Source organism: Orcinus orca, chromosome 14, assembly GCF_937001465.1.
Source record: "Orcinus orca chromosome 14, mOrcOrc1.1, whole genome shotgun sequence".
NCBI lineage: Eukaryota > Metazoa > Chordata > Mammalia > Artiodactyla > Delphinidae > Orcinus > Orcinus orca.
Window position 1 is genome coordinate 84423955 of NC_064572.1, and position 18932 is coordinate 84442886.

The 18932-nt window shown below is 45.4% G+C and overlaps 1 protein-coding gene across 1 annotated transcript in view; it reads right to left on the bottom strand.

Annotated features, from left to right (window-relative positions):
- ADAM12 (ADAM metallopeptidase domain 12) overlaps window positions 1-18932 on the bottom strand; it is a 387388-nt gene that overhangs the window by 94975 nt on the left and 273481 nt on the right. Inside the window, exons 6-8 of the mRNA XM_004265717.3 lie at window positions 11389-11569; window positions 4698-4763; window positions 3523-3594 (exon numbers count right to left, since the gene is read on the bottom strand). Of these exons, the coding sequence (XP_004265765.1) occupies window positions 3523-3594; window positions 4698-4763; window positions 11389-11569 (319 nt within the window). The remainder of the gene's footprint in view (window positions 1-3522; window positions 3595-4697; window positions 4764-11388; window positions 11570-18932) is intronic.

Below are 18932 nucleotides of genomic sequence, written 5' to 3' on the forward strand. Positions count from 1 at the left end.
GAAGTAGGTCACAGAGGTGCAGCCTGAACGGATGTGCAGCTGTTGCTAACTTCGTCACGAGTAAGAAGCAGGACAGATGGGAGGGGAGAAGCCAAAGAGGCTATCACTTAACTGGGCAGCCACACACCCCGCTGCTCCCGCCCTGCGGTATAACTGGGGCCTGGGGGAATGTCTTACTTCCCACGTAAAGGGTTTGTCTGCCAGTACAGCATTGGACACACTCTCCGTGTCTCACACACAGGGGAATTGCCTGAACATTTCTGAATGTCACCTCTGTCCCTAAATCACTTCTCGGACTCTCAGTCCGGGACGTGCTTCTCCCTCTTCCCTTCAAGCCAGTGCAGCCGGCCAAGCAGTTACTAGTTAAGAATAGCTAAGAAGAGCCAAGATTTCCGCAAATGAGGAAGTTGCCACTGGAACAGTCATTGTTTTTTAAGCCAAGATGCTCCCACTTGTAGTTGCAAAACTGAACTTTGGCATACTTGCTAGAGCCCAGGGCCCATCAGTTAGTAGACTTGGGTGAACAGGACATCAAGGAGCCTGGGTACCCCAGTGGGTCTTCAGGGTCTGCTGGGGACAGACACATATGTGCGCTCAGCAATTCAGCTTTCTCCTTGCCAGAAACACAGGAACAGGCAGGCTGGTGAGCTCCATGGAGTCTGTCAGGACTTTTCTCAGATACATTGTTCTTTAATTACTAGGGCAGATTATTGACAAACCCCCAGTTGCTCATTTCTGGTTTTGCAAACTGAAGCAAGATATAATACAGAATAATACGTAGAGAAACACAAACATGGAAGACCAAGCACATCACCTTAAAATAGGATTTCAGCGATTACCAGCCCGAGTTTAATATTGTTCATGGCTTCTGTTTACTTCCAAGGCCTAAGAAGTACTTGAATTCTTTGCTTTCATCTGGATGTTGTCCCATCTCACTGGAGGCGTCTGGAATGTACTCGCCCAGGGCCCCACCCAGGCCAATCAAACCAGAGTCCCTGGACTGAGACTTGGAATCAGCATTTTGAAAACAAACATATAGACACACACACACACACAAACCAACCAACAAACCTTTCCAGGGCATTCTAATGCCCAGCCCAGACTGAGAACCATGTCTGACTCCTACTGTCTCTGTCATAACCTCTGGGATCCATCTCTCACCCTCCCTGCCAGAAGGACTTGCCATTTACAAAAATTCTCTTGCATCCATTTGACTTCAGGATAAAGTTTAATTTTCAAAAAGTAGCTATTCAACATATATCAGCAAGCATGGGCCGCCTGGGAGTCTGACCTGCCTAAAAGTTCTGGTGGACGAGGACGGAACCATCTCAGGGTGCTATAATCCATCTGTGTTTTTTCCCGCTTTCAGAAGGTTCCATCCAGCCATAGCCTCTCTCTGAGCACCAGGCCCTGATCTCTGACTGCTCAGGGTACCCCAGGAGACTCCCGCTCTCGCTTCTTTGCGTACGAAGCCTCTTTCACCTGTCATCCCAAACTTGGGCTCATTGGGACCCCTGCTCATCTCAGCCTCTGCTTCTGCTCAGTCAGGGAGGGCTGGGATCCACAGTAAGCAGGTAGAGTCAAGGTCAAAAACTCCTGCAGAGGAGACCAGGGCTTATTCCTGGTGCTGCCTTTCAATGCTGTTTGAACATGTGCTGATCACTTAACTAGCCTCTGCAAACCTCCGCTATAAAAATGGGAATAACGGTATCTACCCGGGCGTGTCTGCAAAGCACTTAGAGCCTGGCACGTAGCAACTGCTCAATACATTTATTAGGAACCATCCCTTCAAATGTCTAAATCCTCGTCTTTCTCACATCCCCACTTGCCCAGCCCCGGGTCAGATCTTCATAATTTCTGTTCAATAGACGCCCACCAGCTGTGTTTGTCTTTGGGAACTCCATCCGCCACACTAACTGCAGCACAGCTGTGTGTGATCCTGTGTGTCTCCCCTGCTTAAAAACACTCACCTTGCTCTCCACTGACGGCAGAATAAAATCCCGATGGGGTCTAGATGGCTCCGCAGGGCATTCAAGGCCCAGCCACTGAATCCCCTGCAGCTTCATCTGCTCCTGCCCTAGCTGTGCACACACACACAATTATGCTACACACACACACACACACACACCGCTTAGTTAGATGGAGTTACTCGCCATGTCCAGACTCGTGGGGAGCAAGCCAGGCCCTCCCTGCCTGTGCTCCTGGTGAAACTTCACTCACCGTGCAAAATCACCTCCCTGCAAAGCCTCCCTGACGCCCAGGAAGAAGTAAGTGATTCTCTTCTGCATCCCCATAGCACCTGATTGACAGCATCGACCTGGTTCCCATCACGCTGGTCCACGCTAAGCGGCTTATGGGTCTGCTTCTCTACGAAGCTGTGACCTCCCTGAACAGATGGACCACATCTGATACATTCCGAATTCTTGATGCACACTGCGCGGTACTGCCCATAAGTCCTCGTAGAATGGAGTTGAATCTCCGGAAGGCTTTTGTTTTCATTTTCCCGAAAGCTTTGAAAACTCACTTTAAATATTATATAATAGGATTGTTTGGAAACATAGCTACCGTGAAGCATCCACAAACTGCTATGTGTAAAGTGTGAGCCTTTCAGAGAATCCCGGCCATGAGGGGTTCAGCAATGAGCCGGGGCCCCTTTCCTCTCCCACTGTCCTCAGAGGCAGGAGACAGGCTATTGCTAAGAATTATGGTTACGTTCAGACAGGGGCTGCCAGCCACATAGCACGTGAGAACCACCTGGGAGCGCCTACAAAGCCTGATGTCCAGGCCCCACCCAGACACCCGAGCAGCAAGGCCTTTGAAAGCTTCCAGGCAACGCCAACATGCTCTGCGCTGAGAGCCCTCAGCACCAAACAGCCCGACGCTCTCCCTGCAGGGTCTGTCGCTGAAGGCAGGTGGCGCACGTAGATGGTTCCACCTCCTTGCGAACAGGTCGCGTAAGGAGCATGGACGAGCAAATACACCTGGGTCAGAGCAGACTTTCAGGATCTCTTCCAGCTCTGAAATCACCTTTGCAAAGGTGAGCTCCCTCCCGAGTTCTCGGTGAGGAATTTTCTGACGGCCGATTGAGCCGAAAGCCGATTTCTGTGTCCTGGGACTGTGGAGCCCGTGGGTCCCTTATCAGTGAGAGCTCACCCTCAGGGGGCCTGTGGGACCTGCCCAGGGAGAGCTGAAAAGAGGCCTGCTTGGAGCTCTCAAGAGGGTCAGATGCACCCTATTGGGATTCTGGATCTAACTGGGGAGGTCAAAACGCCTTCCTGGCCAGAAGAGAGCCTGGCGGGAGATGGATGCCAAGGCCACCGAGGTCCAGACAGCGTGGGGTGGCATCTCCTGCAGCTGCTCCAGGCCCCAAGAATTCTCAGAAGAAGGGGAAGTTGGGTGCCAGCCCAGGACCGGAGGCAGAACCCGACCTCCCTAAGTCAGATGGGATGTGTTTCATTCCCTCCACCTCATTCCCAAACATTTACATGCTGTGAGTGATCTAATTACCCCCAAGGAACTTACCTTGTCAACGTGATTAGCCATCTCTATTAATCGTTGTTTGACTTTTTCCAGGTCTTTTCCTTGCCTCTGAAACTTAATAATTTTAAATGTCAGCATTAACAATGGCTAGACTATCAATCAAATCTCATCTTCCCAGCTCCTGGAAATGTGAAGTCTCAGGCTCTGCAAATCCCTCAGGGCCCTCCCTGGTTTATGGTGAGGTGAGCTCCCATCCTGCCGAGTAATTTCCCCATCCAGGGACTTTCTGAAACTCCCTGAAATTCACCCAAGCCAAGTGCTCAGAAGACAGTAACTTTTGTGAATTTTCCAGCCTCATAAATGATGGAGGCAGTGACATGTTTTGGCATCGAGAAAACAGACACAACCAGAAGGCCGTCCAAAGCCATTCTTCATATCATCAACTTGATTTTAACTTCCTCCGAAATCTCCTTTATATTTGCTTTTAAAAAATTAAAGAGTGAAAGTAATAGAAGCACATGGCAACAAGTCAAACAATACAGAGAATGGATAAAAAGTTAATAAAGTCCCACTTCTCCCAGCTAATCTGAACTTGCAGAGTGGGAACAGTTGCCTGTGAAATTGTCAAATCTGTTTCATTCATATGCGTTGAGCCAGTCTGGGAGAAAATGTCACCTAATTCATAATAGGTAGTAGAGGCAAGAGAAGGACACAGGGAAGATAATCTAAAAAAAAAAAACTAATTAAAAATTAATTAAAAGAAAAAACTAATTAAAAATTAATTAAAAGAAAAAAAAACTAATACAGTATCAAGCCCTACTTTGGAAGGTAGGGTTTTTCTGCTGTGTCTACAGCCTTGATTCATTCATTCATTTTGGTTTAGGACATATCGGACATGTTTAAACTAAACTTTTCTCAAAAGTGTTTTAGAATACATTCTAAAACCATCTGCCATTTCCCACAAATAATTCTCCCTGTTTGGAGAGCTTAGCTACATGGTAACTCTGCAGTCCCTGCTAATATTTGTAATACCAGATACATTTTTAATATGTTATACTTTATAATATCAGGAAACCACTTTTTTCAATGGGTTGTTTACAATGCTTTTAAGGCCTCGTGGAAAATGAGGTTAAATAAAGCAAGTAATAACTTGCTAAACATTTTCTTTTGCCTTTTTTTTTTTTTAAACCAACCAAGAAATTTCAGAAAGTTCTTACCTCTCGGTTGTCTGCCACAATAACGAGCTCTACATACTTGGTCGTCTTGAGGGTCTCTCTTTTTTGCTGCCAAAAGTAAACATGGGTTTAATTTCCCTGACTGCCTCTCTGGGGCTTCCCGAACACTGTCAATGTCTCTCGACTCAAGCACTTGAATTAGGGGGCCTCCCACCGGTCCTACCGACATCACTGGCTCCCACAACCCTGTTCCACCTAGAAGTTCACCTCCAACCCCCAAAACCGCTGTAAAACTTTCTCATTGTGAGCGGCCACTCTCCATATCCATCTGGGAAATCCTTAAAAAGGGATCTAACCTTTCTGCTGAATCACTGATTATAGGATCAGAACAAGTTGAGATCATTATTAAACAAAACACATATGTAAACAAGCAAAACCAAAGCTCTCTCTGGAACAGGAGCCAAGGAACTCTTCATTTCGGGCTGGATGTAGCACATTTCAAGATCACTACAGAAGATGATGGAATCAGGGTCTCACGGGTGTTCCCTTTGCCTTTGTGGTCTAGTTTTGTGATGTGGGAAAAGCCAATATATAAAGCGAATATATTTTGAGCAGGAACTGCATAGCCCTTCTGGGGAAACACTAAGTAGTCCATTCCAGGGAGCTGATTTCTGCAGGTGATCATTTAAAAATCTGGTTAGAAGCAAAGGAAGAATAGGGAACAGCCAGGCGGATAAATGGGGAACAGAGCCAGGCGAGAAGAAGGTGCTAGGAGGAAAACCAGAACGGAACAAGAGAAACAGAATAGGAAGAAACAGTGTCAAGAAAAAAAAAAAAAATAGACTGAAACATGCCACTGGAGAAAAAGGATTGGTAGGAGTGCAATAGTTGAGGAGAAGACAGAGATTGTATATCAAGGGATAGGGGCTGAAGATGATGCAGACAGCCCAATATGAACTCCCTCCCAAATCAAGGCAGCCTCTGAAGTGGGTGACATTTTAATCATGTTTCTTCAAAAAACATCTGTACTCTTCCATGAATTACTGGGAGAATCCCAAAGGCACTTTCAGGAGAAAAAAAAGCAATTCATGGAGGGTGGTCTCAAGAAGCAAACATTAAAAACAAAAAACAAAGCCTTCAGTTTCTGCAATAAAATGCAGTCGGAGGAAATGAGGGTTGAACTGGTCTCGGTCCTCATAACTGATATCGCTGCTGTATGAGTTAACTACACACACTGCTTAATGTTGAAAACTTGCATGTTATAACCACGCTTTCAGACAAAAGCAAAAATGACCAAGGCATGCTTTGAATCAGCTTTCCAGTCACATAATCCTGAGGGAAACATCTTTTATAAAACAAATCCCCATCAGTCCGGGATCTTCCAAACAGATTTTTACAGGAAAAATGTTTGTATCATAGCAGTGTTCCTCCTTGCGGCCCAGCTGTGCTGATTCATGAATTTAGGTATCCCTAAAGAAATCTGGAAACCTTATGGAGGAAGGAAAAATAAAGCACCATGAAAGGTATAATTTCTCATACTTTTACAACGTTACAAGGGACAAAAGTTAAGCTTTGTAACTATACGTTGTAGGCATGCTTTACGGTGAAAACGACGTACACACAGAGGAAAGAAGATTAGCCCCAGCGGTACCCACTGGTTTATGCAAAATGAGACACCTTCTCGAAGTGTGAAGATCTTGTCCCTTCTCCTTATTCAGGTTTGGAAAGCAGAAGCCTCTTTTCCCCCCATAATTCCCTGATTTACCATTAACAGATTCAGCTCATCTTACAGAAGAAAATATAGCTCTATTAAAGAAAAAATAAACTAGCCTCCCATTGAAAAACTCATAGGGAGAGCCCTGGTTGTTCAGATGTTTACACCTTTCAGACTGCAAAGGGGTGAAATAAATGACCAGGGGATATTTCCAAATGGCCTTGGATCATCATTTAGAAAATACACAATTCCAGATAATGAAAACAAACACATGAACCCAATTTTCCTGTCTCTGCAGTTTTCAGAGAAGTCCAAATTTTCTCATGAATGCAGAGAATTGCTAGCTCAGAGAGAAACCTAACCACATAATAATAGAAAGCCATGGGGGAGTGGCTGGCTCATGGCCGCAAAGGTTCCTTCTTCCCTCAGCTGCACACACAGAGAGGCTTAAATTACCTCCACATGATTCCCACCTATCTGGGCTATCCGGTTAAAAAAATCATATTTAAAATGTTTGATATACAGAGCAACACTTGAAACTGGTTGCTTGATTGAATTTTCATTTTGGGAGCGTGATGATACACAAAAGCCCTTCCCCAAACAGATAAGAGTATATAAGCCTCTGAGAATGGCCCAACCGTTCTCTACTCCGAGGTGCAGACCGAGGGGTTCTTTGAGTCTTGCGCAAGCGGGAAGCTGTTCCTGGGCCTCTCAAAGTCATCACAGCCAAGCTCTCAGGGAGAATGACCCCTACACATGTTACAACAAGAACTCTGGCATTGGGAACTTAACTCAACCCGAGTCAGAAAACAAGTCGAGATGAGGGTGACAATAAATTCTCATTGCAACTCTCTCTTCCTATGGGCCAGGTCCCTGAAACAGCACAAGTCCTGAGGCTGGGGAGAGCTTGGAGTGTCGTACCAGTGGGCAGGATGGCTATCGTCTGATGAGTGAGGGAAAAGTGTGGATGAGATGTGGCTGAAGATGGAGACAGAGGACAGGGGCCATGGCGAGGAGGCTGGCCGGTAATCTAATTATCGAGAGCAGTGGGGGACCCTTGAATGTGAGGTTCTTTACACATCACTCTGGCTGCTGGGAGGAGAATGGATTATTGGAGGACCATAGGGGAAGTGGAGGGCGCAGGTAACAGTTTGAGGCTGTAAGGATGGAGACAGGCAAACAGATTCAAGTTGGATGTTTTAAGCAAACGATAACAACAACAAAACAATAACAATGCAACCAGGACCATTTCCACAGACAGCAAGTTTGATGAATCAGAAGTTTGGTTTAACTTCCTCTGAGTAAAGAAAGATCATCGTTGGCTCAAGCCAGGCTCCGTGCCTTGCCTCTAAGGCCACTTTATGAATAGGTATGAACTGAGTCCTGTCTCTGCTGTGAAAGGTCATCTCTACCATCCTTACCAACGATTTGCATGGGGACCAAGCGCACAGATCATATCTGCGTGGGGTACAGCCTCTGAGGTCTGGCTAATAACACAGGCTGCAGAACCAGCAAGCAAACGAGACAAATGCTGGAAGAATGGGCTGAATCTGATGAACTGAATGTTAATGGGGACAGATGCAAAGTATTGAAATTGAGTCTAAAACGCCAGCGGCAGAAGTGAGAGCTGTTATTTACTCATCTAGAGTTTCAGTCGATACAAGTCAATAGGAATCCACACCTGGATATTTTGGAACCTCGGTTCACACTGAGAGATGCTCAGAGCTCAGGGCCAAGGAAGCAATAGCAGTGCTGGCTCTGTTATCCACCAAGATTTAAGAACGACCGAGGCAGTAAAGGAACTTGGTATGTATGGCCTCTTAGAGGTGGTACAGAGGTGAGGGTGGTTATATTAGAGAAAAATTAAACATGTCTGCTCTAATTAACAAGTTGTCCAGTGGTTCTGGCCAATTGCAGATATTCAACTATTACTAGACTCTACAGAAAATACACATTACTGTTAACACTACTCCCACCATCACTACTGTGACTTCTGTTAAACCAATATGGCAGCCTGTCTAGAAACCCAAAAGCAACAGCCCTGGTTCATTTCAGAGTGGCTGCCTTTGAGGAAACTATGGGGTCTCCCTGACCAGATGTCCTATTTGAACTCAGTAGCCCAAGCAAACGTGGCTTTCTAGAGAAGGCACTGACTTTTACATTTGACTCCTAATTATACATACTGGTGGAGGGGAACAATAGCCCAGATAATCCCTGGAGAGGATAATTCAAAAGTAATTTACATTTGCCTTCGGGATGTATTATGTGATTTTTCTCCAGTAGCAGATTTATGGCCTTCACCTTCTTTAGAGTCGGCTCAGGCTTCTGTTAAAATTCGTTTGCATTTTTGAAGGAACAGCTGATGGACAGGGAGGGATCAGTCACAGGAGGGCTGAGTGGCTGGGGCTCTGCAGGCTGGACTTGAAAAGCTGCAGAGGAGGGAACCGGCGAGGAAGCCCTGTGACTGCAGGCACCCTTCCAGAAGCAACTTGGGTTCTCACTAAAATCTAATGTAAAGCCTTGTAAAAATGACAAACAATAGCTCAAGCTTATCTTATAGCCAGTGCATACCCCGAGTGCAGATTTATTCCTGCTGCTCGTCGAAGAAAAACACACACATCTGCAGAAAAATCTCAGTCTGCAAGCCAATCTGTGCAATAGTTAACATTTAGTAGGGGCAGAAAAATGCTGGGAAAAAGCAAATGCAGTTGCTGCAGTGCATAAACTAGATGAGTTCGATGCAGTTACACTGATTTTTGAGTATAAATAAAGGCAGTGTTAAGTCTGGCAGGTAAGGGGCATAGAACATGAGTATTTCCCTTTCATATTTCCCAAAGGTACTGCCCCAAACTGTCTTGTGTATAATTTCCATTCTCACATATTCCACTTATTTGAAAATTGTTTTTTGTATTGTTTTCACAATAGATGTGCTTTAAGTCAGAGACATTTTCTCTTCCGTAAAAACAATCCCGACTATTTCTGGAGAGGAATATTGAGAACGGTGTTGAAGTGCATGCAATGCCTCCCCTTTACAATTTAAAGGTTCATTTACACTTGCATATCATAATTAACAAAACAACATTGTTATTCAGGTTTTCTCCATCTCTCTACACGTCAAAATGACTGGAAATTACTGTGCCAATCCTAGTTCTAGGGAGCTGTAAGCTTAGTTAAAGAATTAAAATATGGCTGGCAAGGCCTGACCAAGTCAGGACTGACTTCCAAATGAGATGGCAAACATATTTGAGTGCCGTTTAAACTGTCAAGTTATACATCGCACAAGGTGGATAACGTGTGATCAACAAGGTACTCAAATCAAGATGCCTGGAAAACAGAATGCAAATGTTCTACTTGTTTATGACTGTGAAAGCTACGGCCTCATCACATCTTATCTGAGGTCTGGAATCAAAGGCAAGAGTAAGCGTGAAACAAACATGCCCTGGGACCACAGAGGCCGGTCTTTGGGATTCCGTCTCTTAAATCTGTCACTCTAAGATGGCTCAGGGGAGGAGAGCAGGAAGGAGATTCTGTCAAGCTGCTGCTGATGGTGGAGGTGGGGGCACTTTTCAAGTCCTTTTCTCGGGGATTGAGATTCAGCCCCCACTACTGAGTGTCAACGTCAAAGTCAGCCACAGTGCCTGACGGGGTGTGATGGGGAAAAACAAGAAAAAAAGAGGTTGCAAGCACCTGCTGCAGAAAACCTTGGGAGCATGTTAACAAACAGAGGAAGTTAGGGTCATATAGCTGGAATCAGGATGGAAAGAATGAATGTAAAGTTAAAATGAAAAGTCCTAAAGCAGTTCAGTTAAAAGCAGGTTAGGGGAACACACACCTCTCCACAGGTAGGAGGAAAATTTTAAGAAGGAGAAGAAATCGCTTAGGATAACGTTTACTGTCTGAATTGAGAAAAATGATTAGGAATAAAAAGAGGCACAATATTTATGAAGTGTTGAGTGGTAAGCAGTGTAACGCTCAAATTAAAGTCAGGAAGGACAAAGGGTGTCAAATGGAACCTTGAAAACATGCCCCCAGACCATCAAATGTAAGCACGTCGTTAAGTGACATCATATCTAGGAATTCTTCATTTCTTGTCAACAGAAGAACAGGAAAGATAGAGATGAAAAATCAGGAAGTCGTCTATAACTTCCTATCGGGTTGTAGTCTTTTGAGTTCAGGGCCTCCAGCCAGATGTGGCTACCCTTACTCCTTTTTAAGAGTTCTGCTGTGGTCTGTGGAGCCCACGTGATACTGATGTAAAAGGGTCAGGCAGCCATTCGGGGTGCAGGTTTCCTGGTGCTGCACCAGGGGGGGACCTCTTAGTCGGGGGGGACATCTGTGGTCCAGACTCCATTAGGGCAACTACTCTCTCCAGTCCTGCAGCAGAAGGGAAGACCTGTGATGAGCAGACCCAGGGGCAGGTGGCCAGGAAGCAGAGACCCCTCGAGGGGAGTGGGACAGGCGCCCCCTAGTAGGGACTGGGGGTAAACACCACCCCTCAGCCACACTGCTGGACCAAGACCCAGGGCAGGCGAGTGGGCAGTGGCAGGGAATGCTGTGCAAATCCTAATGAAGACCCTAATTATAGGGTCTTATTCTGAAGACCCTAATTTTGCGTTGGTAAAAACTCCATATTGTCTGTCTCTTCCTGTAGAGGGGAGAGCTGCCCAAGGGTGTGGAGGTTCCGGTTCAGTTCTGTGTACCATGGAGGGGCCCAATGGTGGGGCAGACTCCTGGGTCTAGGCCCAGAAGGTTCTCACCGGAGACGTGATTTTGTATCCTCTGAGCTCAACTCCACCCAGCATAGGTTAATGAGTCTGAGGCTGACGTTTAATACAACGACGGAGCTTTCAGTGTCGGATTATGTTCTGCCCACATCATAGCAACCACCTCCAGGTAAACTGGGTAATAACTCCAGCCCTCAGACACAAATGGCAAAAGTTCTCCAGACGGCCTAGCAGTGGGTGTCCCTAGCTGGAGCCCCCAGCTCCCCAGAGACACCACGTGGGGTTTCCCTCCTACCCTTCTTGTCCAGGTCTGGGAGGGCGGTGGGAGCCTGTCATGCATAGCGAGGCCCGTTGTGTTTGATCCACAGGGTCCCCAGGTGCTCTGCAGGTTCTCCACTGGGAAGAGTTTGTATCTGTTGGTTTCATTTTTCATTGGCTCCAAAATGTAGGTTTTATTTTCAAATGTAATAAGTCCCCTGTTGAAAAAGAAAGAAGAAAAATTAGGTAACTTTTAAGGGCAGTTTCTTGTTCGTGGCTAAAACCCAGTTCTTCTTCAGAGAATAAAAGGAGAAATACCAATTTATTTATATTCTCAGGTCTGAATTAGAAAGGACATTCCTGTGCCATATGTTTGCATTGATTTATTTTTGCAAATCTTTTGAAAACCAAGTCTGCGAAGTTTTTTGTTTCAAATATTTTATGGTAAAGAATCGACTGTGTTTAGTCGTCACGGTTTTCGTTTGCTTGTTTTTACTTCTCAAGGATATACTGCTGGGGACACTTAGAAAATAACTAGATCTGGATCAGCAGACATGATTCAGGGGGGAAATCTTTTTTTTTTTTTTTTTTTAAAGGAAAATTCCTACACCTGAATTATTCATCCTGATCAACTAAATTTCCTAAATAGTTGAAAGGATTCTGAAATACGGTTAAGTATAAACCTATGCTTTTTTTGAACTTACGGTTATCAAAGGCTAAGGGATTGGGAGGGATAAATTAGGAGTTTGGGATTAGCAGATACACACTACTATATACAGTACAGATAAATGACAAGGTCCTACTGTATAGAACAGGGAACAATATTCATTATCTCGTAATAACCTATAATGGAAAAGAATCTGAAAAATAACATATATATAATATATATAATTTATATATATATTTACATAAAACCAAATCACTTTGCTGTACAACAGAAACTAACACAACATTGTAAATCAACTATACTTCGAAAAAAAAGAATTAAAGAAAAGTATGCTTTTTTTTGGTATTTTACTTAGTTAATTTGTGGGAGTACTGGGCATATAACCCGAGAAAACCATAATTCAAAAAGAGTCATGTACCACAATGTTCATTGCAGCATTACTAAAAATAGCCAGGACATGGAAGCAACCTAAATGTCCATCAACGATGAATGGATAAAGAGGATGTGGCACATATATACAATGGAATATTACTCAGCCATAAAAAGAAACGAAATTGAGTTATTTGTAGTGAGGTGGATGGACCTAGAGTCTGTCATACAGAGTGAAGTAAGTCAGAAAGAGAAAAACAAATACCGTATGCTAACACATATATATGTAATCTAAAAAATGAATGGTTCTGAAGAACCTAGGGGCAGGACAGGAATAAAGATGCAGACGTAGAGAATGGACTTGAGGACACGGGGAGGGGGAAGGGTAAGCTGGGACGAAGTGAGAGAGTGGCATGGACATATACACACTACCAAATGTAAAATAGATAGCTAGTGGGAAGCAGCTGCATAGCACAGGGAGATCAGCTCGGTGCTTTGTGACCACCTAGAGGGGTGGGATAGGGAGGGTGGGAGGCAGACGTAAGAGGGAGGGGATATGGGGACATATGTATACGTATAGCTGATTCACTTTGTTATACAGCAGCAAGTAACACAACAATGCAAAGCAATTATATTCCAATAAAGATGTAAAAAAAAAAAAAGGACACATTTGCTAAATATTTTAACTTGCAGAGACAGAGGTGGCCTTATGCCATGGATCCCAAGGCATGTCTGAACTCTGGAGCAGGACAGAGCTCCAGTAGGCTGTGTCCTCCTTCCTGGAAATGAGCCATGTCAGTTTCTTTAAGTGATGGGGGAACATCGGCCTACACACTGGTTTTCCTTTCTCTTTTCCAGTGTGGAATAAGAAGTACTTTAACTTAAAAAGGCTCTTCTTGATGTTGAAATCAGTTTTTTCTTTAGAGAAATGAGAACTTGGGTAACAGTAAACTAGCAGCTCCGAGAGTTCCCACACATCTAGCAACTTCTGTTATTGATCAAGTTGACCGCAATCATAAATGCATACAATTTTCATGCAAAATTCATCTGATTGTAAATAGATGCTTCTAACACAGTGACTCAACCTTTTTTGGGACATGAGCCTCCTTATACTCTCCCCAGAAGAATTCACATCGACGTAGATCCACAGTATTTTGCAGAAAATTTCAGGAGATTCAGGACTATGGATGAGGTCCGTGGGCTCCAGGTTTTGGGGCATCAGTTCCAAGGATTTAAGAAATAGCTTAGGGCTTCCCTGGTGGCGCAGTGGTTGAGAGTCCGCCTGCTGATGCAGGGCACACGGGTTCGTATCCCAGTCCAGGAAGATCCCACGTGCTGCGGAGCAGATGGGCCTGTGAGCCATGGCCGCTGAGCCTGCGCATCCGGAGCCTGTGCTCCGCAACGGGAGAGGCCACAACAGTGAGAGGCCCGCGTACCACAAAAAAAAAAAAAAAAAAAAAAAAAAGAAAGAGCTTAGTCCTCAAGAAACAGCTGAAAACGTCGGGCGCTCCACCAGTTTCTTTCAGACGATCTGAGCTTGTTTCCAAAGGATGGAGCCTGAAAGGTGCTCCTATAACATCCACTATTGCTCATTTGTTCAGCCATTCACTCATCCAATGCTTATTGATGGCCCATTTATAGGTGACTATTTAATCGTTCTTAAATTTTAATGGGACAACAAATAGTATGGAAGGAAAAGGCTTGATTTGGCAAATACTTATTGTGAACGCAACCGGTGAACCCATCCAAGCTGATCAGTTCATTATTATTCAGCTGGTTTACTCCACTAGCCCTGTTTTGTGAAGTGTTACAGGCAGTGAAAGAAACAGCAAGATCATGTCCAGGATGACCACAGCCTAACTGAGAAGATCGCGCAGACACACGGGGCAGCTGGAAAACACTGGAGAGTTAAGCTGTGTGTTACCAATAATCGCGACACTTAACTGTTCAGAGATGGGGGAGCCAGTGTGGTTTGGCGTAACTGAGAAGTTTTGACTATTTTCAAATCCCACAGATTGATTAAAAGTCATTACATACAGCTGTTCTCTTCTACACCCTGGCCCCCTACTCCCAACCCCCCAAACTACAGTCTTCATGTATCTCCAAGTAGGTCTATTCATATAGACAGGACTTTGGTCATCAGCTCTGGGGTGGCTTGTATGTTTTTCTTTGAAAAGTTCTTTATGAACTAAAACTTAGATTTCTCAGTTTAGAATGGGTAGTAGGACATTTTTGTTTATTAAAGTTGATTTTGAAAAACCCTAAATTAAGAAAAAGATCTTTAAAAAAAAAAGGCCAGGGTAAAGTGGAAAATGAATACCCTTGAGGGGAAAAGAGAGATTGGCTAGAAAGCTGACTTTCCTGCCCTAAGAAGAAAATGACACCGACATTTCATTTTGCATTGCAACATTTTCTATTTTGCATTGGATTTCAATAAGCTGAACACTTACAGTAAAATCTGTCACCAAGTTCTAATCATGAGAAGCACATGACCGAAAAAGATTTTCTACTTAATGGAAAATTTCTAGAAATTGTTACTCAGTCATAAAAATGTTCTGGTATCTCCTTTTATCTTTTAAGTCATCCAAAGGCCAGATGTTGAGAAACTGGGGTGAAGCCTTTCCCTTTGCTCCAAACAATTGGCAGCCTATAATACATCTTAATTAAATAATTGCTTTGGACTGTCTTGTGTATAATTAATCATTTAGCTCTAGAGATTGCTGGAAACCACAGTGGACACAAAATTCAAGGATTCGGGGTTTCTGAGATGTGAAAATTTGATGTTCTCACAGCCCTTTCTGGCCCCAAACTAGATAAGCGAATGTAATTTAAGTTGAATGTCGTAGGTATTTAGCTGTTAACTTGGAGTTGGAAGTATCCCAGAGTGTGGAATTTAAATCCAGCAGACTTTGAAAGTGGGGTTCTCTTCCCACTGGTAGAGCAGGGGCAGAGAGGTTAGAAGACAGTTGCCAATGTTTGGGAAAGATGAAGACTGTGGGTATCTTCTCTATGGGGAGATTAAGAGGATCTGGAGAACACCGGACTGGCCCTTATGAGGGGAGGATGAGGCCAACTTCCGGGGCAGTGAGTGGTGGTGAATGGGAGACGCAGAAGAGAGGGGCGGTTGGAGATGACGAGGGTCACCCCTCATGGCACTCTGCCTAGGATCCAGGCTCAGTGGATCCCCATAGAGCACAGCTCGGGTCATCTTCCCTGCTGTCGAGGGCACACAGGTAGCTGGAGGTACAGGTGGGACCCCGTCTCCACCCAGGTATCCGAGGCTTGAGATGTTCAGCCCCTGCGCTCTCCTGCCTGCCTCCCTCCCTCCATGCTGTCTTGAGAGGGTTGTAGGGCCCGAAACAGGGATGACTGTGACAGAGGAAGAAGTCAAAGGGGAAGGGGCCGAAGAAATGGAGCTGCTGCTTTGAAAACAGGCAGGCTTACTTTAAATTTCAAAACCCTATTGTTTTTCCTTCAATGGAAACAAAGAGGAATCTATTAAAATTTTAACGGCTTAAATATTAAATAGATTTACTATTTTCTTAGCTTTCAAAGTGATAACTCAGGGGACCTACACTTCCTCAAGATAAGTTTCTGTCCTTCTCGAAATTCAGTTTTTAATCTCCAAAGCAATCGTGAGTCAGGCAATAACACAGCTGAATGGCGTTGTTCTTCATATGATCTTTCTTTCTACTCCCAGGCCAGCAGGGTAGTGGCACATGGATTCTGATGACCTGTAATCAGATGACGATTCAAAAATGGGAATTAACCTTGCTGATTCTGTGTTCAATTGCTAACTGAATTTTCTTGGAAATAGACTTTGGGGCTCAAAACTGTGCTGCCAATCGTGTTAGAGATGCAGTTGGCATGAAATTTAATTTCAGTCCTTTTTGGAAGGAGCTCACGGGTAAAAGCGGTATCCCACCTCATCTGTGTTTGATACACAGTGATGGCAGCAGTATTAGTGAACACGGTAGCACCATCAGGTTTATTTTCAATAAGTAATTCCCATGGGAACTACTCATGTATAATCAAAACAAATATTCATTCTCCCCTGCTACGCGCAGAGCACCAGGCTAGCTCCCACGGAACCCATAAAGGCATCTCACCTATGGTTCCCATTTCAAATGTAATTCATAATCAGGTTTGGGAGACATGACCAAAGAGGTAAAACAAACTGTTATAAAAAATGTGAAGGGTAGCTATTACTACCATATGCCAACACATATATGGAATCTAAAAAAAAAATGGTTCTGAAGAACCCAGGGGTTAGGTCAGGAATAAAGACGCAGATGTAGAGAATGGACTTGAGGACACGGGGAGGGGGAAGGGGAAGCTGGGAGAGGTGAGAGAGTGATACTGACATATATACACTACCAAATGTAAAACAGATAGCTAGAGGGAAGCAGCCGCATAACACAGGGAGCTCAGCTCAGTGCTTTGTGACCACCTAGAGGGGCGAGATAGGGAGGGTAGGAGGGAGCTGCAAGAGGGAGGGGATCTGGGGACATGTGTCTACACGTAGCTGATTCACTTTGTTATACAGCAGCAACTAACACAACAATGTAAAGCAATTATACTCCAATAAAGATGTTAAAAAAAAAAGAATAGCTATTACTGGCATATCAATAATAATAATAGCAGCTACGACTGATGGTTACCCTGAGCCAGGCTCCTTTCTAGAAGTAACAGCTCTATTGAGAAATAATTCACCAAGCATTAAGTTCGCTCTTTCAAAGCATGCGATTCAATGGTTTTTTAGTATATTCACTGAGTTGTACAAACATCACCACCGTCTAATTCCAGAATGTTTTCATCACCCCTAAAGCAAACCCTGTACCCTTAGCAGTCACTCCTTCCCCTTCCCTGCCGCCATGAACCAGGCTCTTGTAGCCTGTTTTCTCTAATATTTACAGCAGTCCTCTAAAGCAGGTATGATGAGCCCCTTTCATTAAGAGGAAGCCAATGACGAGAGCCCATGGTCTCTGTGCTTCCCCAAAAGATATATCCAAGTCTTCATTCCCGTTACCTGTGAATATAAACCTTCAAAAAGGGGGAGGGGACTTCCCCACCAGTCCGGTGGTTAAGATTCCCATGCTTCCAATACAGGCGGCGAAGGTTCGATCCCCTGGATGGGGAACTAAGATCCCACGTGCCGCGTGGAGCAGCAAAAAACAAAAAAACAACAGGGGGCAGTGGTTTGCAGGTGTGATTCAGTGGAGGATATCAAGATAAGATTATCCTGGATTTAGGGTGGGCCCTCAATTCAATGACATGTGTCCCCATAAGAGACAGAAAAAAGAGAAGACACAGACACACAGGGGCGAAGGCCCTGTGGACAGAGGCAGAGATTGGAGGGATGCGGCCACAAGGCCAGGAACGCTGAGGACTGCCAGGAACCAGGAGGGAGGCATGCATGGACTCTCCCTCAGAACCTCCAAAAGGAACCAACCCTGCCAACACCTTGATTTCAGGCTTCTGGCCTCCAGAACTGCGAGAGAAGACATTTCTGTTGCCTTAAAGCCCCCCAGTTTGCGGTCATTTGTTACGGCAGCCCTAGGAAACCAACACAGGCACACAGCTGGTCAGCGGCAGAGCCAGGACTCCGCAGACGGAGCTCGCTCCGAAGCCTGCTCCCTTGTCTTTGGCCACTCTGGATGGTCAGCCCCTCTCCTGAGTCACCGAGGACTCGTGCCAGGGTGGGCGCAGCTGAATTCCAAGTGCAAAATGCCAGAGAAACTCAGAGCTGCCCAGAGGCTGGGCAGTTAGCCCAGCGCTGACCTAGGAATGGTTGACAAACAGCCCATGTGAAACGGGGGCCTTGAAGGGAGTTCTGGAGGATGGGGGGGACCTGCAGGTGTGGGGAGCTCAGGGGCCAGGTGAACGGCCTCGAAGAAGCAAGAGTGCAGGGAGAGAAAGGTCAGCGTGTGCTCAGAAAGAAACACTGCGGCTGAAACGGAGACGTGCCGAAGGATAGCGGGGCCACAGGAGGAGGGCGGGCACTGGACCTGGGCGGTGGTCGATGCCAGGCAAGGCGCTCACGTTGGCTTTAGACCTCGGGCTGCACCTGTGGCCTCGTCACCCACCGTGCTGCACACGCTTTGCGCAGAAGACAATGTTGCGTCTTCTATGCACTTCCAGCTCCCAACTGCTGGGACTTGTCTCTTGCTGGCCCCTCTTCTTCTGCCTTTCCCCACCTCCATCCCGGGACCTCTATCAAATCCACCGGCTCCTTGCCTTGTAACCGGTGGCAGCCACCCCTCTGGCCTGCGGGATGCAGCTGCTTTGGGGCCACGTCTTCACCCAAAGGCTCCCACCGTTCCCGGGCAGCCCTCGGGCAGAGGCTTCCAGGCTGAAGCATAACCTCTGAGGTCCAGGTTAGCCATACCTCCCTGCAGGATTCCCTGGGCCCTTCTGCCGAGTTTCCCGTGTGGTTTTGTGTACAACTACTTCACGGAACTTGCTTCCTCCTATTAAAATGATGTCTGGCTGCAGTGATCAGTGTGTGAGGAGGTGATGTCTAAACACCCGTGGAAACACTGTTG